General features: G+C 39.8%; 2 protein-coding genes across 7 annotated transcripts; both read left to right on the top strand.

Moving 5' to 3' along the window:
• The first annotated feature begins 4,045 nt into the window (after positions 1-4,045).
• Positions 4,046-7,910, top strand: mettl2a (methyltransferase 2A, methylcytidine). The gene is made up of 9 exons (XM_005920394.3): positions 4,046-4,226; positions 4,754-4,842; positions 5,386-5,654; positions 5,775-5,824; positions 5,929-5,989; positions 6,079-6,218; positions 6,326-6,432; positions 6,813-6,878; positions 6,975-7,910. The coding sequence occupies exons 1-9, from the start codon at positions 4,075-4,077 to the stop codon at positions 7,115-7,117; spliced, it is 1,077 nt and encodes a 358-aa protein (XP_005920456.1). The 5' UTR covers positions 4,046-4,074; the 3' UTR covers positions 7,118-7,910.
• A 59-nt stretch (positions 7,911-7,969) lies between these two features.
• Positions 7,970-20,941, top strand: tlk2 (tousled-like kinase 2). Of its 6 annotated transcripts, none has more exons than XM_042218584.1 (21): positions 7,970-8,059; positions 9,765-9,847; positions 11,331-11,408; positions 11,534-11,600; positions 11,682-11,725; positions 11,921-12,019; positions 12,551-12,649; positions 12,865-12,957; positions 13,157-13,267; positions 13,422-13,558; positions 13,989-14,141; positions 14,249-14,315; positions 14,417-14,514; positions 15,354-15,435; positions 15,645-15,736; positions 15,857-15,946; positions 16,034-16,203; positions 16,732-16,870; positions 18,546-18,657; positions 19,386-19,493; positions 19,636-20,941. In XM_042218584.1, exons 2-21 carry the CDS (start codon positions 9,767-9,769, stop codon positions 19,807-19,809), a joined length of 2,094 nt encoding a protein of 697 aa, XP_042074518.1. In that variant the 5' UTR covers positions 7,970-8,059; positions 9,765-9,766; the 3' UTR covers positions 19,810-20,941. The 6 variants fall into 6 exon arrangements, with proteins under 6 accessions (XP_042074518.1, XP_014188528.1, XP_042074517.1 ...); XM_014333042.2 differs by having other exon boundaries at positions 8,043-8,059; positions 9,765-9,874; XM_042218583.1 differs by lacking the exon at positions 7,970-8,059 and adding an exon at positions 8,066-8,693.
• The last annotated feature ends 1,031 nt before the right edge of the window (positions 20,942-21,972 follow it).

Genomic DNA, 21,972 nt, shown 5'->3' with positions numbered 1-21,972 from the left:
GATCCAGGTTAATTTTTTAAAGCAGTCTTGAGCAATAGTGCTACAAGCCTTCTAAAAGTGTTTCAAAAACTTTCTCAGTTTCTTCTTCAGTCCAATCCTTGTACCTGACCATTTCCATTTCTTTTATGAATCATTAAGCATAGAAATGTACCTAACTCACTCAGGGGATTCAAGATTAGGTTTATTTTGTCACACACAATTATGCAAGTGCAATGAGAAAACCAAATCCCTACACAAAGGGATATTAAAGTCTGACTGTGCATAAATAAGAGGAAAACACAAATAGAGACTGGAAAACAGTAAATGTTTTGGTTTGGGTTTTTTTTTTATAACTAGTAGGGCAACTATAGTCGAGTGTAGATGAATAGATGTGTAGAGGGTAGGTAGGTAGTGGTCGAGGTGGGCTAAAGTCACCGTCTCATTTAGCAGCCTAATGGCCAGAGGGTAAAAGCTCATTCTCATTCTTAGCCAGCACATGGTACTGTATCACTAATGGAAGCATATGAAATAGTCTTTTGCTGGGGTGGCGGGAATCTCTGGTTCTTTGTGAAATTTCACATTTATTATTTGCTTAGGTTGTATGGATTACCATCCTAAGGGCAAAATGGTGCTATCGGGTGCAGCTCCCCATCCGGGTGGTCATGCCCGCATTCAAACTGATCTCCATGCTGCAAGTGTTTCTGAGCACTCAGGAGTCTGTAATTGTCTGAGGTAATAGAGGGATTGATGGGCTATCTTTACCAGGGTGTTAATGTGCTAGGACCATGACAGGGCCTGAAAAATGTAAACACCGAGTTTCTGAAGTTATCCACCCTTTCTACATGGGCACATTTTATGCTTAGAGGGTGAAAGCTTTTCTGCTGTTTTCTAGTGTTGTCCACTACTGGCTCCTTGGTCTTACAGACATTCAGCTCAAGGTTATTCCCTTTATACCAGCTCACTAGGTGGTTGAGCTCATACTGGTAGACAGACTCATCATTATTTGAGATCAAACCTACTATCGCTGTGTTGTCAGTATGTTTGACTATGATGTTGGAACCTGAGGTGATCACACAGTCACAGTTGTACGGGTAGTAATTGAGCACCCACCTACATGAACATTGTTTTAACTTGATCAAGCAAGAGTGTTTAATTAGTGTCCCTTGCTTTTGAAGGATAGGTAAGTATTGTAGTTTAACACATAAGGGTCACTGTAGTGTCTAGCCTTGTTTCTACTATCAGATATATGAGTGTGTTATCAAAAATGTTTCTTTATTATTCTGTTTCCTTGCACCATTAGTGTATTGAATTGTTTGAATGGACCTTTTATTCTGGGATGAAAACGTAGCTCAGTTTCTGATAATATGACACCCCCTGTTGGTTAATTGTTAGATTTGTGATAAATTGTGTGCAGCAACATGAGTGACATTTCTTTTAGCTCTGGAAATCTGCCTATAATCTATACTAAGACCAAGTCCTTTGCACTACCTCCAAGCACTTTGTTCTCTAGTGATCCTTTTCTATTGTGTGCCTTTCTCTTGTTTTGTATACATTTCTCTTGGTTGTATATATGTCTCCTATTTTTTATTTTATTTATTCCTGCTGTCTTACTATTTATATTTTCCACAGTTGGCATGAAGCACCCATAATTTAACATATATAATTACAATAAAGGGCTGTTGTATTCTGTTCTTTTCAATTCTATTCGATTCTAAATGGATGTAAGAAAGTGTTCACACTTAAGGCACAAAGTAGTAGGCTGATTCTGAGATGAGATAGGTAAAGGCTAAACTGGCTAGCAAGGTAACTTCAGTACAAATCTCAACAACAAAGATGAAGATGTCTTTGACATATAGTGAAAAATGCCATGTTTTCCCATTGCCTTGATAATATTAGTCTTATAGAACCAGTTTAGTTGAAAATCAAACTTCATAAAGGGTGATGCTAAGGTAAGACTTTTATGTGAAGGCTGTCTGGTGCTTTTTTTAAGAGATGCAAACAAATGGAACCTTCCTTCTTTTCAGTGAGCCACAAAGGCCCGTCCTAAAGCATAATGTGCTTTATTCCTCTTTTTGAATCTAACTGGAATTATGATTTACAAAAAGAACATCATGTTATTACGTTATCATCATTTTTGCAACCAAAGGTGTTGTCTCCTGCTTAGATAACAGGTTTAAGGCACTTCTGTAATGCCTTACATCCACTTTTCAGACTCGGATGTAACATCCTTTTCATTATAACAGTCTATAAGTAGTTCTATTCAGAGCAGTTGAAAGTCAGACTGAACAGATGAGTGGGCATGATGCAGCTGAGCTTCAAGAAGTATTCTGCTGTATATAACTACTCAGCAGTTTAAAACTTCAGCTTTTGGCTCACACCTCAACTTTGGGCATGTGTAACTTTTGAACATTTGAACATTATATATATAAAAGAAAAAAAAAACATTTTAAACGAATATTCATATATGGGCCCAAACAATGCCATATAAAAGAATGACATACTACTGGTTTATTGGAAATTTTGATTTACATAGGAGTTGTTTAATGTAGATTATCTCAGGGAAAAAGGTGTCATACCTCACAGAACGCCCACAGTATGTGAGGACACAGGGCTGTGTCTCTGATACGCTGGTCTGCAGTACAGGGGCCCCACAGGGAACATTGCTGGCACCGTTCCTCTTCACCCTCTACACTGCAGACTTCTCCATCAACTCCCCACGCTGCCACCTACAGAAGTTCTCTGACAACTCTGCCATAGTCGGCCTCATCACAGGTGAGGACGACTCAGAGTACAGACAGTGGACTCTGGACTTTGTGGACTGGTGCCAGTAGAACCACCTGCTGATCAACACTGGGAGAACCAAGGAGTTGGTGGTGGACTTCCGGAGATGCAGACCCACCACATTGACACCGGTGAACATCCAGGGAGTGGACATTGAGATAGTGGACTCGTATAGGTACCTGGGTGTTCACCTGAATAATAAACTGGACTGGAGCCACAACACTGATGCTCTGTACAGGAAGGGTCAGAGCAGACTCTACCTGCTGAGGCGGCTGAGGTCATTTGGAGTCCAGGGAGCGCTTCTAAAGACCTTCTATGACTCTGTGGTGGCATCCGTTATTTTTTACAGTGTGGTATGTTGGAGCAACAGTTTATTGACAGCTGAGAGGAAGAGGCTGGATAAACTCATTAGGAAGGCCAGCTCTGTTCTGGGATGCACCCTGGACTCAGTGCAGGTGGTGGGAGACAGAAGGACTCTGGCCAAAATAACATCTCTGATGGACAGAGTCTCCCACCCCATGCATGTAAATGTTGCTGAACTGCAGAGCTCCTTCAGTGACAGACTGCTGCATCCTCGATGCATGAAGGAGCGTTTCCGCAGGTCCTTCCTCTCTGCAGCTGTCAGGCTGTACAATCAGAACTGCTCCCAACAAACATAGATGTCTACATCAGTGCTGCAACAACTTCTACTGTTATAACTGCACATTACTTTTTCTCAGCTTATATATACACTAACTTATTGTAAGTTACATGTCTACTTTTTAATGCACAGGTACAATACACAATCTGCACTTTTCTAATTATTCTAAATATTCTTAACTATTTAAACATCTTTCAGTATCCTGCTCTGTTTGCACACTATCTGTACGCTAATTTTAACAACTGTACTGTACTCTGCTCTGGTAACTATTGTCCATGATGTAAAAATGTAAAAATTTTCCTACACGATCAGACAAGAGTATTTTTAAAGACGGGTTTTAGTAAGTTTTTCTAAATTAACCTCCTGAAAATCTTCCTAACATATGTTTCCCTCTAGTGTATGAACACCTGTAAGTGCTACCAGAAAAATAACAAAGTGAAACGTGAAAAAATAGTGTAAAGAATTAAAACTAGCCTCTTTTCTTTTTAAAAAATACACCGTAAATCTCCCGATAGTTTTACTATCCGAGCTTGAAATATGTATCATTATTGTTATTTTATTTTATTTGTTAAATACAGCTGTTAGGGCTTTTCACATTAGTTGTAATATTTCCTCTCGCCTTTGAATGCATCATAATTAAACGTCCGCCCCTTCTTCTGCACGTCAGTTCCAACATGGCGGCGCCCCACGCTGTGGACGGGGTAGAGGGAGGCAGCGGCGAAACCGGGTTGACGCTGTCGGATTCATCTACCTGTGATGTGAAGAGACCTCAGTTCGGGACACGTTTCCTTACAGACCCACGACAGGTCTTCCAGCATAACGCATGGTCGGTATCTTTTAAAAGAACTCCCCCCAATGGAGCAGACATTATGTTCCTGTGCATCTCTGTCAAGGCTGCTCACTCGGACACTGTTCTGACTTGCCATAGATTGTGTGTAATTCTGCGAGCCGTTATTTTTTAACATTGACATTAATTTAATGTTAACATAACATTATGTTAACACTTAAAATAACATTAACTGAATATGGATTTCTCCTACAATGTAATCACGGGACATCGGTTGAACTGGTTGCTGAATAACATTCATAAAATTATTGCCAAGTATTTATCTGCACCTGATTGGTCAGCCTTTCATATCTAAATACGGAGTTATTTAAAACATCTTTAACATGTAGCAAAGATTTGTGTAAAAATGTTCAGGCTACATGTCAAAGTACTTTGCAGATTTTATTACACCTGCTTACAACCCATCACCAATCTGAGTGAAAGTGTCATATCTTTAAGTATTTCAGGACTGAGAGTGTTTTTGTGTGCCACGTTGCTTTGGGATAATTGGGGTTTCTCACCATCAGGGACAATGTGGAGTGGACCGATGAACAAGAAGCAACTGCTAAGAAGAAAGTCTTAGAAAACAGTCAGCCGCTACCTCCAGAGAAACAAGGTTGCATCATTGCAGTTATACACATAAACCGCACAGTGTGACTGACAGTAAAGACCAGTAAGAGATGTATAGCTTATTAATCAGGAGGACAGCCATCCCCAATGTTGCATCCACTTTCCTTTCATTTTTTGCTTCTTGTGAAAGCGACCAGATCTCTGTTGCTGCTGTTGGCACAAAAAGATTGTTGCTGACATTAATTTGTAACCACTTTTTTCACCTTCAGCTTAACTTTACAGGTTATGAGATATTATAGTTTGTTTTTGTTTTTTTATTTTGCTTTTAAATAGACTTACAAGAATTTCAGGCAAACTTTTATTCACCTTGTCATTATGAAGTATTATGTGTAGAATTTTGAGGCAAAAATTAAAGGCTGTAACACAACAAAATGTGAAACAGATGAAATGTTGTGAATACTTAGTGGATACACTGTATATATAGTCTTATTAAGTACTTTAAAGTGTTTTGTGGTGATTCGTAAGCAAGGCAACATAATGCTCCATTACTTAAACGCTTGCTTTACTTTGCTTTGCTTTACCTTTGCAGAGGAATACGACAGCCGGGCCAATGAGTACTGGAACGGCTTTTACACAATCCACGAGAATCGTTTCTTCAAAGACCGTCACTGGCTCTTCACAGAGTTCCCAGAGTTGGCCCCACAGTGCAGCCTGAACCATGAATCGCACCCTGGTGCCTCTGGTGCAGTAGAAAGTCAGCAGAACAGTCAGGATGGAGAGCAAAGCGGGGAACATGCACCTTTGTCTCACACTGATGGTGACTTTCCTGGCTCGTCTGCCACCTATCGCATACTGGAGGTGAGACAGCATAACAAAAGCAAGTTAGCTAAACTTAGCTAAATTTTCAGTTAAAGGTTTTAAGAGGATTTGTTGTCATGAAACAGTTTTACTGTTTTATTTATATAAAACTCTGTACAGGTTGGATGTGGTGTGGGAAATACAGTTTTTCCAATATTAAAGACCAACAAGTAAGTGCTGGCAAAACATTTCAATCTATGTTTAAAAAGCACACATCTTATTTATTCTCTTGCAGTATAATGTGCACCATAAAACAATAATTTGCCCTTTGCAGTGATCCAGGACTCTTTGTTTACTGCTGTGACTTCTCCAGCACTGCTGTGGAATTAGTCGAGGTGAGATAATGATGATGGGATCATGAAAGGATGATCATTTCTCAGGTTGTAATCTAGCTAATAAATTAAAACTGTCCTCTTGTCATCAGAGTAATCCAGAGTACGACCCAGGGCGTTGTTATGCCTTTGTTCATGACTTGAGCGATGTAGAAGCCAATTACCCCATCCCTGATGGAACCCTTGATGTTATAGTGCTAATCTTTGTTCTATCAGCTCTGCATCCCAAGAAGTATGAACTTCTTTTTTTTTCCCTCTTTCCTTTTGTCTTTCCTTTGGTTTCACTCGGTGGAAGTAATTAAATTGTCACTGCCTCTTATACTTTCACCCTAACTTCAGGATGCAAGCATCCATCAGTAGACTAGCACGCCTCCTGAAGCCCGGTGGAGTGATGCTGCTCAGGGACTATGGACGCTACGATATGGCACAGCTCCGCTTCAAGAAAGGTTAGGATAAAGTTCTGCAAGACACTGGGTTCAAAATTTTCCACAGTTTGGTCTTTAAAAAATTTTTTTTACCTGGTAATTCCAATTCTGTAAAACCCATGATAGTGAATTAGAAAAGTGGTTACGAAAATGAGTGAGAGATGGTCTTAAATATGTTTAAAATGCATTAAGAACTGCTTAAAATGCAAAAAGTAACAGTAAATCCAGCTGTGCAAGAAGTTCGAATTTGAGGTTTGAAAGGGCGATATATTAATGGATCCATGTATGTAATATTATTATGTAATATTACCATGTTCTGGCTTATTATTTACATGACAATGATATGTTATTTTCTACAAGTTGCTGGAAAATAATGTGCTTGTGGTTTGGGTTTTTTTTAGGAAGGTGTCTCTCCGAAAACTTTTATGTCCGAGGCGATGGAACGCAAGTATATTTTTTTACTCAAGGTACAAAAAAGGTCTTAATAAAGATTTATTGGGGTTTATTTTTGTAGAGTTGCTTTCTGATGGTGTATCCAAAAAATATTTCTGTGCTCATTTTAGATGAGCTCCATGAGCTGTTCACTCAGGCTAAGCTGGAGAAAGTGCAGAACCTTGTGGACAGAAGGCTACAGGTGAACAGAGGGAAGCAACTCACCATGTACAGAGTGTGGATTCAGTGCAAGTACCGCCAGGCTCCAGTTTAGCCACCTGGGTGTGAAAGTGGGGAGAACCCGCCTGACTTGACTGTCAACTACAGCCAGAATTTAGGAAGTGAAGAGAAGGTGGTGCTTGCTTTTTCCAGTGGGTGTATGGAGTGGACATGAAAAGCTTTGTGATGAAGGGAATGCAACAGAATATTTACATACTGTAAAGGTTTTACACTATCCCAGCTGCTAAACTGCAGATGGACACTTTTTTTATGCGTAAGTTTCCTGATGGTGCAGCAGTCCTAGCTGCAATAGTCATGTCTTGTCACTTTCTTATGGAAGCCTGTTTCAGCCACTGGAAAGAAAAAAAATTACCAGGCAGAGCTAAGTCTAAATTTCAAGTTATCTCGAAATTTTAAGTTGGGTTGCTGAAAATTTCAATTTACTAACTAGATCTCTTAAAATATCACCTTTAATAAGTCAAAAATTTCGAAGTACTAAATCAAAACTTTGACTTGAGAAAGACAAAAACATTTTTTTCAGTGATTGTTCAGTTCAGTTATTTAAGAAAGTGCTGGTTACCTGTATGTTTCTCTTCTGACATATTGTTCCTGATGTTTTGAAATAAACTGAATGATTTTTTTTAAGATTTTCCCTTTTGTACATGCAAAATAAAAATAAATTTTAAAAAATGAAGTTTATTTTTAATTTAGTATTTAAAATACCTTGAAAATTTCAAGGTTGTGCTTTTTTCCGATGCTACTTTGCTTTCCATCTCACGTTTAGTAGTTGACTGGCTGGTTAGGAAAAAAGACAACAAATCAGTTAGCAATTGGTTATATTAAGTCCGTAAAACATGTGGGTGTGAACATGATGGGAACTTTCTGATAAGTGATCCTTTTAGTAACTGTGGGTGGGCGCTGGTAAATTGTATTGTGTACAGAGGCATTTGCCATTGGTCCAGACAAGAGATTTGGAGCAGGCGTGGACTGGATGAAGGTGAAAATACTTGACCAATCTCACGAGAAAATATGAGATTTTACTGATTATTGTTTACATTGCAAAAAACATGAGAACCGAACCGAATCGATCCGGATTCAGCTGAAACGCCTGCAACAGCACAACTTCCGAAATAGATTGGTTTCTTCCCTGAAGCGAGGAAGGCGACTGGAGACGAACTTTGTTTTGGTCGAGCTGACACCCAGGACCCTAAATTCATCACATCACCGGGGGAGATAAAGATAGGGGGGTAACTAACGCTAGCTTAAAGACATCATTTATACCTGGTGAAAAACGCAGGACCTCGAGGGTCGCCATTGTGTGGAACGAGATAACCCGACCGATGCACGGTATGGTCCTCGGAGAGAGGGATGTGATGGGGATCCCCGCCTAACTGGCATAGAAAGGCGGGTTTGGGATACCCGGAGTTGTCGAGGCCTCCGAGGGAATCCTCCGTCGTCAACCCTGAGCTACGCAGCGCGCTCCCGTGTCTTGATCGTTGCAATAAGCACGCGAGGGACGCGGCTGTGGATGCGGCCTAGCCTGGGAGGGTCTGCCGAGAACAGGGGGAAACAACAGAGACAGTTTCGGGGTTAACAGGCCCTTCAGAGGACCGTGAAAATATTAAATTACAGTAAGTATTTCGGTTGGTTATCGAACAAAATGACATATCTGGGCATGCCTCTCGCTACCTGGAGACTTCGTGGCACGAGCACCTGGCAAAACAGAACAGAGAAGATGCTTCTTTTTTGAGTTAGCCCGTTGGATACCTAACGCTAGCCATGTAATATGTTCGCAAAACCCCTTACTGTTTCGGGGTTCAATTTACTATTTATTTGCTTAAGCAGCCATTTGATCGAGCAGGAATAATCAACGTTTGTCTGTTCTGGGAGCATTAATTGTTTGTCAAAATCCAATCTTTATGTTACTAGCTAACGTTAACTGTTAGCTGCTGTATTGCAATGCTACGCTAAGTGATGTCCAACATCGGTAGACTTGTAGCTCATTTAGCTCATTTTTCAGTCTTGGCTGATTACTTCGCGGGTTATTTACAGGGGATCTTTTAGATCAATATGTTGTCATTATAACGTTGAGCCAGCCAAACCTGTAATAAGTAGAATTAAGGGCTGTTTGACATGGATTGACATGGACACCACAGGTTGCACTTTTTATTTCAATCCATGCAATTCATAGATAACTGACTTAGAACACAGTATTGGGCGTGTAACGTTAACCTTTACACAAGCTAGCAAGCTGGACCCTTATTGTCTATTGTGGCCATTGCTGTGAGTGTACTTGGCAGCCCCTCCATTAGTGACCTTTCATAACTCCAGCGCCATGTAACTTAGGCCTATAATGCCAGGGCGTTATCACATGATGCTATAATTTCCAAGCAATCACTACACACATCTGGCCCACGTCTTTAATGCCTATTAAGTGTCTGTTATTAGCTATATGTTGGGCTAGATTTTGCAATATATTATTGAGTAACAAAGTTTTATGGCCGGTACTTGCTGAACACATGATGTATAACATTGTTGTCAAGCTTATTGATGACTCAGAACAGGAATTTTCCACATCCATATAGTTAAAAACAGCCATGAGTCATCACAAAAGATGGCTTTTGAAACAGTGAACCCTCACTCCCACTTGAATATTCCACACTCTTCAACACCTTCCTTAATCTGTGCTCTTGTCTCTGCAGCCATGATGGAAGAACTGCATAGCTTGGACCCCCGACGGCAGGAGCTGCTGGAGGCTCGCTTCACAGGGGTCGGTGTGGCAAAGGTTTGTGTTACAGCAGATGTCACAAAGGTGAAGCATCGGAAGTCTAGTCAGAGAGCTTATTAGAATTACAGATTTTCTTAATTAAACATTTTTGTGAATCTCTTCCCTTTCTTTGTCTAACTCAGCCTCAGTATCATTCTGCTGTTTGGCCTGGACAAGCTTGGCCCCACTCCTTTTCTTTGTCTGTCTCTGGAGAAGGTTGAGCTGTGTCTGTGTTTTTTGGCTGGTGTGATATGGCATCTCTCCCTGGCTCATGATGTAGCGGCTGTATATGCAAGTGGTGATGCCTGCCAAAAAGGCCACAGACGGGACAGGGGTGGTAGAGGGAGGAGGAGTGAAAGCAGAAGAGGAATGCAGAAATGGTTCTTGACCAGGTGTAAGTGAAGGCAGCATTTAGCCTCACACCCCTTTCTTGCTACATAGATGGAGCTGTCTTTGTGGAAGGTGATCTTGGAACAGTTAGGGAGTGAGAGTCAGCGCCAGGAGTGGGCCCTGTGCCAGCCATAGGCAGAGCAGAGCCCAGAGCATGGCATGGCTGCTGCCGCAGAGAAGATGGCGGATCTTGCTAAGGCATCATGCCACAACCACCCTGTATGACAAGACAAGCAATGTGTGTGTGCGTGGGGGTTTAGAAAGTGAGGGACAAGTAATTCTACAAATCGCTCTGAAGAAATATGGGTTGGTGGTCTAAAAGCCTTCAATCTTACATAGAAGTTTTGAGTTTTTTCTTTGACCTTGGAAAGCCTAGTGGCACTGCTACTGTATTTGTTATCACTGACTTGGCATGAAAATTGTTGTCCTTTGCAGACAAAGATGTAGAGCACCTTTTGATAATGGAGCATAGGGGGGTTAGAATCTGTTGAAAAGTGCCCCCTTTTTTTGTAAAACAACCAAGATATGAATTTGGAGGGGGTTAAAAAGAAACCATCATTCGTAAATGATGCGAGGCATCTTTTCAATGTCTTTCTCTGGAGAGGGGCACTAGTTAAGACTATAGTGAACAGGAGAAAAATAGATGACATTATCTAAAGGTGACGGAGAGACAGAGGAATACATCCCCAGCAGCATGCCTAATGTTCAGCCATTTTAGGAGGGTTCAGTGAGAGAGCTCTAGTGTGCTCTGAATGACTAAGTATCTCTCCCTGATTGGACAGTGCCTCCTGAATTTTGATGTGAATCACTTGATTGACAGGCATCACCTAGGGAACCAGCATTAGAACCGATGCAGGTCTGCATTCTGTGGGAAGTTAATGGTGATGGTATTTAGCCAAGCCTCCGCATCCTTTCCCTCAGTTTGTCACCCATTTTACTCTCTTTTCAAACTCGTTCTCTCTCGCTCTTGCTCTCTCTCTTTCTCTCACACACGGGCATGCATTTTGAGGATGAAATTTTATTTCTACATGTCTCTTGCACCTTTTAAGCATATGTGTGGTTATTTGCTCTCTGTAAATTCTCTCATGTATTTTTACCTGATTTTTAATAGGGCTCAGGTCAGAATCAAAATGAGTCATCCAATCAGAGTCTATGCAGTGTGGGCTCTCTCAGTGACAAAGAGCTAGAGGTTAGTCTCAACCCTTACAGCATTATTTTTTGTTGTTGTTTATGTTTTTGTTTTTTTAATGCCAACCCCATCTCTGGGTGTTACATTGTAATGCATTTGGCTGATGCATGCGACTTTCCTCACAGACTCCTGAGAAAAAGGCAAATGACCAGAGAGTGAGGAAACGCAAAGCAGACCACTTTGACAGCCAAGGTAGGATTGTCTCTGAGTTCTTTTTATCATGTATCCCACATTTCCTCAGCTTTTTCTGAACTCCTCGATTCTCTGTTCCAGCCAAAGCAGGAGCAAGAGGACACAAAATTAGTGATTATTTTGAGGTGAGTGGCAGAAAATGTTCTCCCTTTTTTTTGTGCTGGGAAAAGCTAAGCTCACATGCCCTGGAATGCTTCAGTGTGGGGGATGTAATATTTCACATATCTTCTAACACCTTCTTATAGCCACCTTGGTCTTTTCCATTGAACTGCTTTTTTCTTTTTCTTCTTCCATTCGTTCTTCCTTTACCTGTCTATCAGTTTGCGGGAGGTAGCGGTCCTGGTACCAGCCCTGCCAGGGGAATTCCACCAGTGGTCCGCTCTTCCCCACAGCACTCTCTGTCCAACCCCCCTGTCATGGTGAGCATGTTTGCTCTATGGTCTTTCTTGTGCTTTTCTTTACTCTTATTTATTTATTTATTTTTCAAATCTCAGCTCTTTCCATTGTCTCTTTCACTTGTCTTATTAAGAAGATGTGAAGAATCAAATGTGGTCTATAAATGCCCCTGTACAGAATCTGTGTTTGGTGCAGTTAGCAGTTAAAACCAAGGGGGAAAAAAAAGTATTGAATGAGAAATGGCTTATTTAGTACAGTTTGTCAAACATAAAGGCAGCTATTAATGTTATAATCAAAAAGAGTTTAGATAAACCTGTTGCACATTTGCTACTTTTGTAAACCAGAGGCCGTGCATCTCTCCAAGTAAAATGAATTGTTTAATACACCTGAGCTTCTTTTTGTCATCCAAAACTTTAGACTTGCCTATTTTATCTCATTTGCTTCTCGTTTACTCTCAGATTGCGGTTTCCATAAATGTTCTTGTTCCAGATTGCTACCATGTTTTATCACAACTATTGTGATGAAGGCGACTGATGAGTGTTTCTATCTTCCAGGTGCAGCAAGGAAGCCCGTCATCCGTCAGCTCCAACACAGAACACTCCTCTTGTTCACTGAAGCCTCCTTCTCTTCACGTGCTCCACAAAGCCACACAGGTACTGGACACGCTCTTCCAGCTGGTTGTTTGTCTGATTTAACTCTTATTTGAGTTGTAAGTTGGTAAATAGTCAGCATATGTACCAACAAGTCACAAGCAGTCGTTATAAGATGGAAGATATTGTTAGATGAAACTACTTGTTGCACTGCATTTCACTGTGATGTAGACTGAGCCAGCATTAACCGACACTTTTGTGCTCAATGTACCCTTTAGTCTGACCTTACTATAGAGAAACTAACAGCAATGGAGAACAACAAGAACTCTGACCTGGAGAAGAAGGAGGGCCGCATAGACGATTTGTTGCGGGTACTAATCTCATTACACTTCACCCCTGCTACTCTGCTTGCAATTTTCATTAGTTTTGAGAATATCATGTTTTCTGTTCTTGGTTTTTTTTCACTCAAGGCATGTTAGAGTTGACATTTCTGCTTTTATAAACAAGTATTATTTTTGTTCATTCTTCATATATGAACGTTTTTGTGCTTGATTATATGTTCTCTTCCAGGCCAACTGTGATCTGAGGAGGCAAATTGATGAACAACAGAGAATGCTAGAGCGATACAAGGAACGTTTAAATAAGTGTGTGACCATGTCCAAGAAGCTTCTGATTGAAAAGGTATGTTTATGCATTGATGTAATTTTAAACGATTAGTTTCCAAAGTGAATAAGTCATTAAATTAATGAGCTACTTGAACAAATCCTGAAATATGGCACTTCACAATAAATATTCCAGCTTTAATGCCTGCCTTTCTTCCCTCCCCTTATTCCAGTCTAAACAAGAGAAGATGGCATGTCGGGATAAAAGTATGCAGGATAGGCTTCGACTGGGTCATTTCACCACAGTGAGACACGGTGCATCTTTTACTGAGCAGTGGACAGATGGATATGCTTTCCAAAATCTTATCAAGTGAGGCTCTTCGTGTTTAATGCATTAAGTATTTGTGCTAGTTTAAATGTCAAAATCCAACTGGAAAAATTATTTTCTTTGTTTTTCCAGCATTTGTAGCAAGCAGAATCATAGTTTGAATGCTTTGTTGTGTCAAACACATTTGCTTTCCTAACAGGAGCACCTTATACTCTCTGTAGGCTCCCATTGTTAATCTTTTTGTATTATATATTTATTTTAGTTTATTTTATTATTCTCTGTGTGGGGATTATGCTGGAGCGGCTAGGGGATGAAGGCCAGGTTGGTGAACGATGGGAGAAGAAAGCAGAGGAATAGAAAAAGAAAAGGGACAGAAAGAAAGAGAGAACTCAAATGATACACAGCACATGAAAGACAAAACAATGGGAGGTGCACGGTCCATTTTTCCTGCTAATGTATTGTCTATTTCCAGACAACAGGAAAGAATCAACTCCCAGCGAGAGGAGATCGAAAGGCAGAGGAAGCTGCTAGCCAAACGCAAGCCACCCTCCATGGCTCAGACTCCACCACCAAGCCTTGAGCAAAACAAACGCAAAAGCAAGGCCAATGGAGCAGAAAGTGAAGCGTATGATGCTTTTGTTAATTTCTTTTCTCTTTTATACCAGATATCATCCCTCTGTATATTTATTTGGAGCTGCCTTTTTTATTTTTTCTTCTTTTTTGGTCTTGCAGGTTATCACAGGCAGAGTACCATGAGCAGGAAGAAATCTTTAAGCTAAGATTAGGCCATCTGAAGAAGGTAATCCTCCATGTTTTTGATGCCAGTTGCTCATTATGGACCTTTTTGTTAGTAGTTTTGTTTTGTTGCACAGCTTCTGACATTTATATTTTGTTTTGAAGGAAGAGGCTGAGATCCAAGCAGAGCTAGAGAGATTGGAGCGAGTGCGAAATCTTCACATACGCGAGCTGAAAAGGATCCATAATGAAGATAATTCCCAGTAAGATTTCTTAGTCCCATTTCAGACATGGAGTACAGTCAAGCTCTGAAATTTTCTCGGGATATGTTCCTAGAGTACCTGTGAATTTAATAAAAATAAAAGGCCTAGAAGTACCTATTTTTATTGTCGTTCAAAGGGCCATAAAGATTTGTGGAGGATATTTGCCATTTCTGCAAAATTGCAGAATGTCTACGAACGCTTATTAGTTAGGTTCTAAGGAAAAATTCACGAATGACTGAGGCCATGAACTCTGAACTGTGACTTTGCAGGGGTACAATGTACATAGCATTGCTGTTAAAGTAACACCTTAGTCATTCTTAGATAAGGTGACTTTAATTTTAATGTGTTCATACATTCCAAATCCATTTGATTAATTCCTGAACTTCACCTGTGATAATATATGCAGTTTTTTTCCCCCCTTTGTTCTCTTACTAAAAATGAATAGAGCAAAATTTGTTTATTGTGCATACAGACACAGTGAGTGAAGTAAGGAATCCTTGTTTTGGAGAACCAAGCTGTATAAAAATAAAATGTTTTATGATGACCAAAATTGTAAATCTAATCTGATTATACATTGGTATTGACAGCACGGTAAGATGGACTGTTATAACTTAAAATAAGTAATGATAGTTAGATGGTTTAAAATGCTGTGTCCAAATAATTGATTAGGGTTGTACCCATTTTAGACTTCACTTCCTGAATTTCGTTTTTGGAAATTTCAGTGTTGGAAAGTTCTTTTGTTTTCTTCATCTCTCTCCTCCACCAAAATAATCTGAGGTGTCCTTCTGCTCCTAATACTTTTTTTTTTTTTTTTTTTTTTTAAACTCCGTTCTGTGCAGATTCAAAGATCACCCTACGCTAAATGACCGATACCTGCTACTCCATTTACTTGGACGGGGAGGTTTCAGTGAAGTTTACAAGGTGAGTGAGTAATGAGGAAAGAGACTGATCAGTCTTTCTTTCTTTTCTTGCATTTTCATATTTTTTTTTTTGTCTGTGTTTTGCTGCCTTTACAGCATTTTCAAGTAAACGATTATGCCTGAATGTTTAAAAAAAAATAAATTAATAAACAGGACTTAAATCTGAAGTTCGCTTTACCTAATGAAGCTTACTGATTCACTTTTTTCCAGGCCTTTGACCTAACAGAGCAAAGGTACGTTGCGGTCAAAATTCACCAGTTAAACAAGAACTGGAGGGATGAGAAGAAGGAAAATTATCACAAGTGAGTGCTTTGCCATTTTGAGGCAATACTTTGGTATATTTAACACAGCTTTGACTGATCTTCTGTGGCATTTTAAAGTCACTTCATTTTAACTTCATTGCATAAATCCTTTATTTTCAGACATGCTTGCAGAGAATATAGAATCCATAAAGAGCTGGACCACCCACGAATAGTTAAACTCTATGACTACTTTTCACTTGACACTGACTCGTAAGTCATTGCTTTTAAAACAAATACTTGAAACTTGCACCACATTCTGCCAAGGTGCTTAAACACTTCTTCTTTGTTTTGAAACAGGTTCTGCACAGTCCTGGAATACTGTGAGGGTAATGACTTGGACTTCTACCTGAAGCAGCACAAGTTAATGTCAGAGAAAGAGGGCCGCTCCATCATCATGCAGATCGTTAATGCCCTCAAGTACCTCAATGAGATCAGACCGCCCATTATCCACTACGACCTTAAACCCGGTAAGTCTTCACTTTTGCTCTTGCATTGTTAGAGCTTGGCACATTTCTTCTTTATGTTCAATAAATAATAATACCATCAGTAAAATTAACTACTTGCCTTCCTGCTGCAGCAGTTTTTAAACTGCCTAATAGAGTGCACCGCACTGGTTATTAACAAGGAGCAAACCCTCATTCATTCATAACCAAGTAACTTTCTTTTTCTTTTCTTTTTTTTAAATACCTTAATCAGTAAAAAAAAAAAAAAAAAAAAAACCTCTAAGATTAGCAATGTGTTTTACAAGAGTGTTGTGGGTTGACTTGGGTGTCATTAACCTGGCATGTTTTTGATGTTGGAAGAAACTGGAGGTTCTAGAGAGAGCCTGTGCAAGCACAAGGAGAAACATGAAAACTCCAGAGAAAGACCCTGCCTGGGTTTGAACTTTTTGTGGAATAGAAGTGCTAAACATAGATCCACTGTGCTAGCTGCCATCTTATTTTATATTGGATATTTTCTCTCGTGCCTGTGAATCTTTTCCCCTCTCTTTTCAGGTAACATTCTGTTAGTGAACGGCACTGCTTGCGGGGAGATCAAGATCACAGACTTTGGCCTGTCAAAGATCATGGATGATGACAGCTACAACTCGGTGGATGGGATGGAGCTGACTTCACAGGGAGCAGGGACGTACTGGTAAGATTTGCGCTGAAAGATAACGGTGTTTAGAAAAGTCAGAAACGAATGTACATGAGTGGGAAACAAGTCTTATCGAGCCTGCTGTTAATTGTTAAAGCTTGTATAAAAATTAGCCAATGAATTTCTGCAGATAAGTAGGAGAGAAATTTTCACACAACAGCTATCCGGTCTTTAAATGATGACGTGATGAATCCTGCTTCCGGGCCCAAAGTAGTCTGCATTTACTAAGGCTGCTTTTTAATGTGTTTTAGTGCTCTGTATCTTGTTCTATTTAATTTCAACAAGCCCCTAAAAACAGTCAGTGATCACTGTCGGCTTCTCTCGCTTTTTATTACTGCTAATCATTTTAAAGCTACGTTTTTAAACCCTTACGATGTAACTACAGCTCAGCCCATGCAGCAGTATATTGACTAACCTCGTATTGTGGATGGATTATCTCAGTTGTTCTCCTGACTGAAATTTGGCCCATTTACAGCATCCTGCCATCCGAGTGCATTTGCCACTAACCATTGGGAACCCTCACATTAACGTTTATCGAGTGGAAAAAAGTCCTTGTTCGTTAGCGTTCGCCCTCCAGCCTCACTGTTTATATTATGCTAACATAGCTGTGTCGCTAGCGATCACGTAGCACATCATTATATACCAGCTAGCCCAACTTCAGTAACCCTACAAATGTCACTGCTGTTTACTTTCCTGTCTTCATTTATGTTGGAGGTGATAGCAGAGCTGTATGTGTTATTTTTTTCAGAAATCTCTCAGTCAGAACATGGTATATTATATTTAGATGGAAGCTAGCGAGCTAACTTCCTGCTAACTTCTAACTCTGTTAAATTTCATAAATTCTGTTTTCATGGATGCCTGGATGTTAAACTTAACTGTTACACCCGGTAAAGCAGCAACGCTGATCATTTTATTACAGATGAAAGAATTTAGACACTTTTTCAACTCTTAGTAATGCTGCAGTGATCATTTGACTTGGTGACCTGCAGCGGAGTTTGGGCCCAGACATGGTTAATGACGTCAGACTTAAAGACTGGATTGGTAAAGAGAAACCATAGAGTGTTTCTGGTAGGTGGGACGTTGCTAACATATGACACAGATGCACAATGAAAGCTGAGCAGGCTTATAGTCAATGGAGACGGGAATTTTGTCAGATTGTCCAGCACACTGTCTGGATTGTCTGAAGGGAATGAAATTGCAAAGGAGTGAAATTAAGGGGCACTTGCAGTCACTTATGTTGAATAACTGCATTTCTTCTTAATATTGGCAGGGTAGAAATATTCAGTGTTTGTGTCATTGTAGTTGAACGGTCGAGGAATAATACCATAACAATGGAGAAAAATGGAGAGAAAACATAATCAGGATAATGCATGTAAAACAAAAAACTGAAGTGAGGTTGTGGCTAAAAAGCATTTAAAGCAGTCCTCTACTGGTAGTAGTTGTAATGTTTTTGTGGTTTTTGTTAATGGCTGTTTCTGCAGTTCTGGTTTGTGTATAAGTGCATATGTAAAGGTCATCTTGCAATTTAACTCTGATTGCCTGGTTTTTATTTAGAGTGCAATGTTTATTTAAATAATTGCTATGCTATTGAATGCACCTTGAAAGTCCAGACAGTATAATTGGGCTTGCTGAAATTCATGAATATTAACATGGCTCCCGTCTTCTTTTTTAGGTACCTTCCCCCAGAGTGCTTCGTTGTTGGCAAGGAACCACCCAAAATCTCCAATAAAGTTGATGTGTGGTCTGTGGGAGTCATTTTCTACCAGTGTTTGTATGGCCGCAAGGTAGGAAACTCGCGCTGAATAAACATTTTAATAAGACAGCTGAGCTGCAATTGGCATAATTTTAGATAATTTTTTTCACATTTATTTTTAGAGAAAAGAAACTTAGTGTAACTTCACTGTATAACAGTGCATGTGCATTATTTATATTCAGTTTTTGTAGATCAACTTGGTATTGTTGGTTTGGGGGTTTTTTTTGGTTTGTTTGCATCATCCATTTAATATCCCAGAAATATTGGTGTTATTCCCTTCTATGTTTATATTTATGCCTCTTTGTTTATCTATTTGTATCTCTAGTTCTACACTTCATTTTATTTGCTTTGTTGTCTGTTGTATGTGTGCTGCTATGACAACTCAATTTCCCTCTGGGATTAATAAAGTTTAGCTGATTCTTATCACATTTAACACATTCTAAATGGCACGTAGAGACTGACCTGGCTCAGGCAGAAGCAGTGTTTGTGCATGCCTACATTTTATTTCATTAAAGCTAACATACTGTCCAACAACAACACAAAAAATATTAGCACAAACATTTACACTTGTAACTTTCAAATATATCTGTAGGCCATTCTTTTTAAAAGGTAAACTGCACATTTGGTAGTTTCTCATCCTTATTCCTCAAATTAACCCCTTAGAAATATATTGCAAATGCCTCCCAAATTGTTTTCACTCTCCTGTGTCAAAAAAAGCCTTTTGTTTTGTTTTGTTTTAACTGCTTTTTGCTTTTGCAGCCTTTTGGCCACAATCAGTCCCAGCAGGACATTTTACAGGAAAACACCATCCTGAAGGCGACAGAAGTTCAGTTTCCCCCTAAACCTGTAGTCACACCTGAAGCTAAGGTATTGCACTCATGATTTTTGGCTTTGCATTTTCAAATACTTCAACTGTAATGCCTTTTTTTTTTTTTTTCTTCTCTCCTTAAAATCTCTGCAGTCAAGTGCACGTACTGTCCTTACACCCTGTTTTTTGTTCACTTTCCAGGCCTTTATAAGGCGCTGTCTAGTCTACCGTAAGGAGGACCGCATTGATGTGCACCAGCTGGCCAGTGACCCCTTCCTTATGCCCCACATCCGCAAGTCAGTGGCCTCGTCGGGCACCTCAGGCATGGCAATGGCTTCCACATCCAGCTCCTCCAACAGCAGCGCCTCAAACTGAGCCCACGCCCCTTAACTGACTAGTGAACTGAATTCATTTAAAAGGGTGGGGTGGGGCGGGAGCGACGCTATACTGTGTCACCCCCCTCCTAACAGCATCCCACCTTGCCATGAAATGCCCAAGGGGAAACTGGTCAGATGGCAGCAAGGGGTGGGTGAGAATTCATGGATGGTTTAGGGAGACAACATGTCACCCTTCATCCTTCTCATATCCATCTACCCCAGCCCACCTGTCCTGCTTTCTCAAAAGGGTGACATGACATCGTTCTAGGGGTCAAAGCCCTGGATGACTCACATAGCAAGGGGCGAGTTTTTGCAGCGTGTTGGTGAAAAATGGGGTTCAATGTTCCGGAGCTTTCTTTTCTGCTTTAGGGGGGAAAAAAAGAGAAAATAAAATGAAGTATAGAACTGCTTCAGCTTGGCCAGATGGAAAGGACTGTGGAAGACCTCATACCTATACACACTCACAGATACATCCATGCATGAGCCATTCTGGTCCAAGGTAGTCTGAATTCCGCTAGCTCAAATATTTTTGTTTTCATTTCCCTGAACTTAACTGAGGGAACCAGTCGGGGGGCTGTTATTGTATTGAACCCTAAATATCTGTGGCACTATGTCATTCAACCTGCTGTTCTGGGAACCCTTGCCTCGAATAAATTCCAGACCTGAATAGTTTGTGACGAGGAGGGACAGAGTTGACAGTCTCATGTACCCCCTCCCTCGCATATCCTCGTCAAACTCCTGTGACCAAAGCGTATAACTTCCAGATGGTGGCAGTGTTTCACCTCTGTTTTTATAATGAATGGTTTTAGAGTTGTGCTACTTGATATGGGGTGGAAGCTGTTGAGAAGAGATCCCTTTTAACATTATTATTATTTTTTTTTTTACTTCTCAATTTAAACCAGTTTAATGGGGAAAACTGTTGTTTTTCAAGTTGCCTTTAATTAGAACTGTTAATGTTTTGTTTGCCCCCTTCCCCACTCCCCCACCATAAACACACATATTTATTTAGGTATGTTTGAATTTATTTTTGGCCAATAAAATGCAAGGGACTGGTTTACTTTATAGTACTGTTGGGGGAGATTGGGCCTTAGCAGAAAGTTGCATAAAACATTAAATACTATTGGTTAAAATGTGTCTGTTGTTCTTGTTTTCTGTGTGATGGGGTTACCATCGCATCTTTCTTTCTATCTTCATTTTAAATGCAGGTGTATTCGTGAGCATATGTATCTTTTTAATTATTTGTCCCTTCGATGTTCCTTTAGAATCGATTTAATTGACTATGAATGAAATTTGCATTCAGCCCCATTTGGCTGCAGATGGGTTGAGTCACTATTTCCAGTCATTATGCAAATACTGTTTATAAAGTTAGGGAAACCTGCAGTCATAAAGTATTTTTTCCCACTGAAAATGCTACGTCCAGATGAACAGAATCAACTTTTTGGGACTTATAATTTATTCTTCAATAATTGAGCAAATGAAAATTGTGGTAAGGAAACAAAGAATGGACACAAACAGTCTGAAGAAAGTTTACTTAATAGGGAAGCTCAATGCAACATTTGTAAATCTGATTACAATTACAGATTTTTCTGACTTCTGCTTTTCTACAGTTGCATGAAGGTTAGCATTTATACAGCTATTTTTAAAGCCCACACTCAAGTGTGTTCTCATTTGTGTGTCTGCGGTGGCAAGCTGAGTAATAGTTGATGTATTTTGTATTTGAAGACAACTGGAGAACTCAGTCGTAACAGACCTAGTTAAATTTTGTAATATCAGATTTTTTTTTTTTCCCCCTGTACACAGAGTTGGCAACTCACTCCTTCTAATTGAGACTTTATCCTATCGTTATTAAAAAGCTTTATAAATTAGTTGTTTTAAGTGGTACTTGGTGTGAAACCCTTGTAATGTAAAATCTTTAATGCTGCATTACAGGTTATTTGGCATGTTCATATCCTTCAACTCAAGGCTCTCTACTATAGCAGGTCTCACGAGTAAGCCATGATAACTTTTCTGACGAGTTCAGCTCTGACAAAGGAGCTTAATAAGCTGATTGGGTTGGTTTATTTTAACAGGGTTTTCAAAACATAAAATTGAAAGCTCAGATTATTATTTATACATTTTTATTAGGACTACTTTGCGGTCAAAAACACTATGTGTATAATTT

This window comes from Haplochromis burtoni, unplaced genomic scaffold (assembly GCF_018398535.1).
Source record: "Haplochromis burtoni strain Fernald_Lab_line unplaced genomic scaffold, NCSU_Asbu1 Contig_21, whole genome shotgun sequence".
NCBI classification, from domain to species: Eukaryota; Metazoa; Chordata; class Actinopteri; order Cichliformes; family Cichlidae; genus Haplochromis; species Haplochromis burtoni.
The sequence above is the reverse complement of the archived record's forward strand: the minus strand, read 5'-3'. Positions and strand labels throughout refer to the sequence as shown.

Coding starts and splice junctions, on each gene's coding strand:
- mettl2a (XM_005920394.3), top strand. CDS start 4,075: ATGGCGGCGCCCCACGCTGTGGACGGGGTAGAGGGAGGCAGCGGCGAA. Junction 5,825..5,928: donor CCAATATTAAAGACCAACAA/GTAAGTGCTGGC, acceptor TGCCCTTTGCAG/TGATCCAGGACTCTTTGTTT. Junction 6,219..6,325: donor TCAGCTCTGCATCCCAAGAA/GTATGAACTTCT, acceptor CCCTAACTTCAG/GATGCAAGCATCCATCAGTA.
- tlk2 (XM_014333042.2), top strand. CDS start 9,767: ATGATGGAAGAACTGCATAGCTTGGACCCCCGACGGCAGGAGCTGCTG. Junction 15,436..15,644: donor GTTTCAGTGAAGTTTACAAG/GTGAGTGAGTAA, acceptor ACTTTTTTCCAG/GCCTTTGACCTAACAGAGCA. Junction 15,947..16,033: donor TTTTCACTTGACACTGACTC/GTAAGTCATTGC, acceptor GTTTTGAAACAG/GTTCTGCACAGTCCTGGAAT.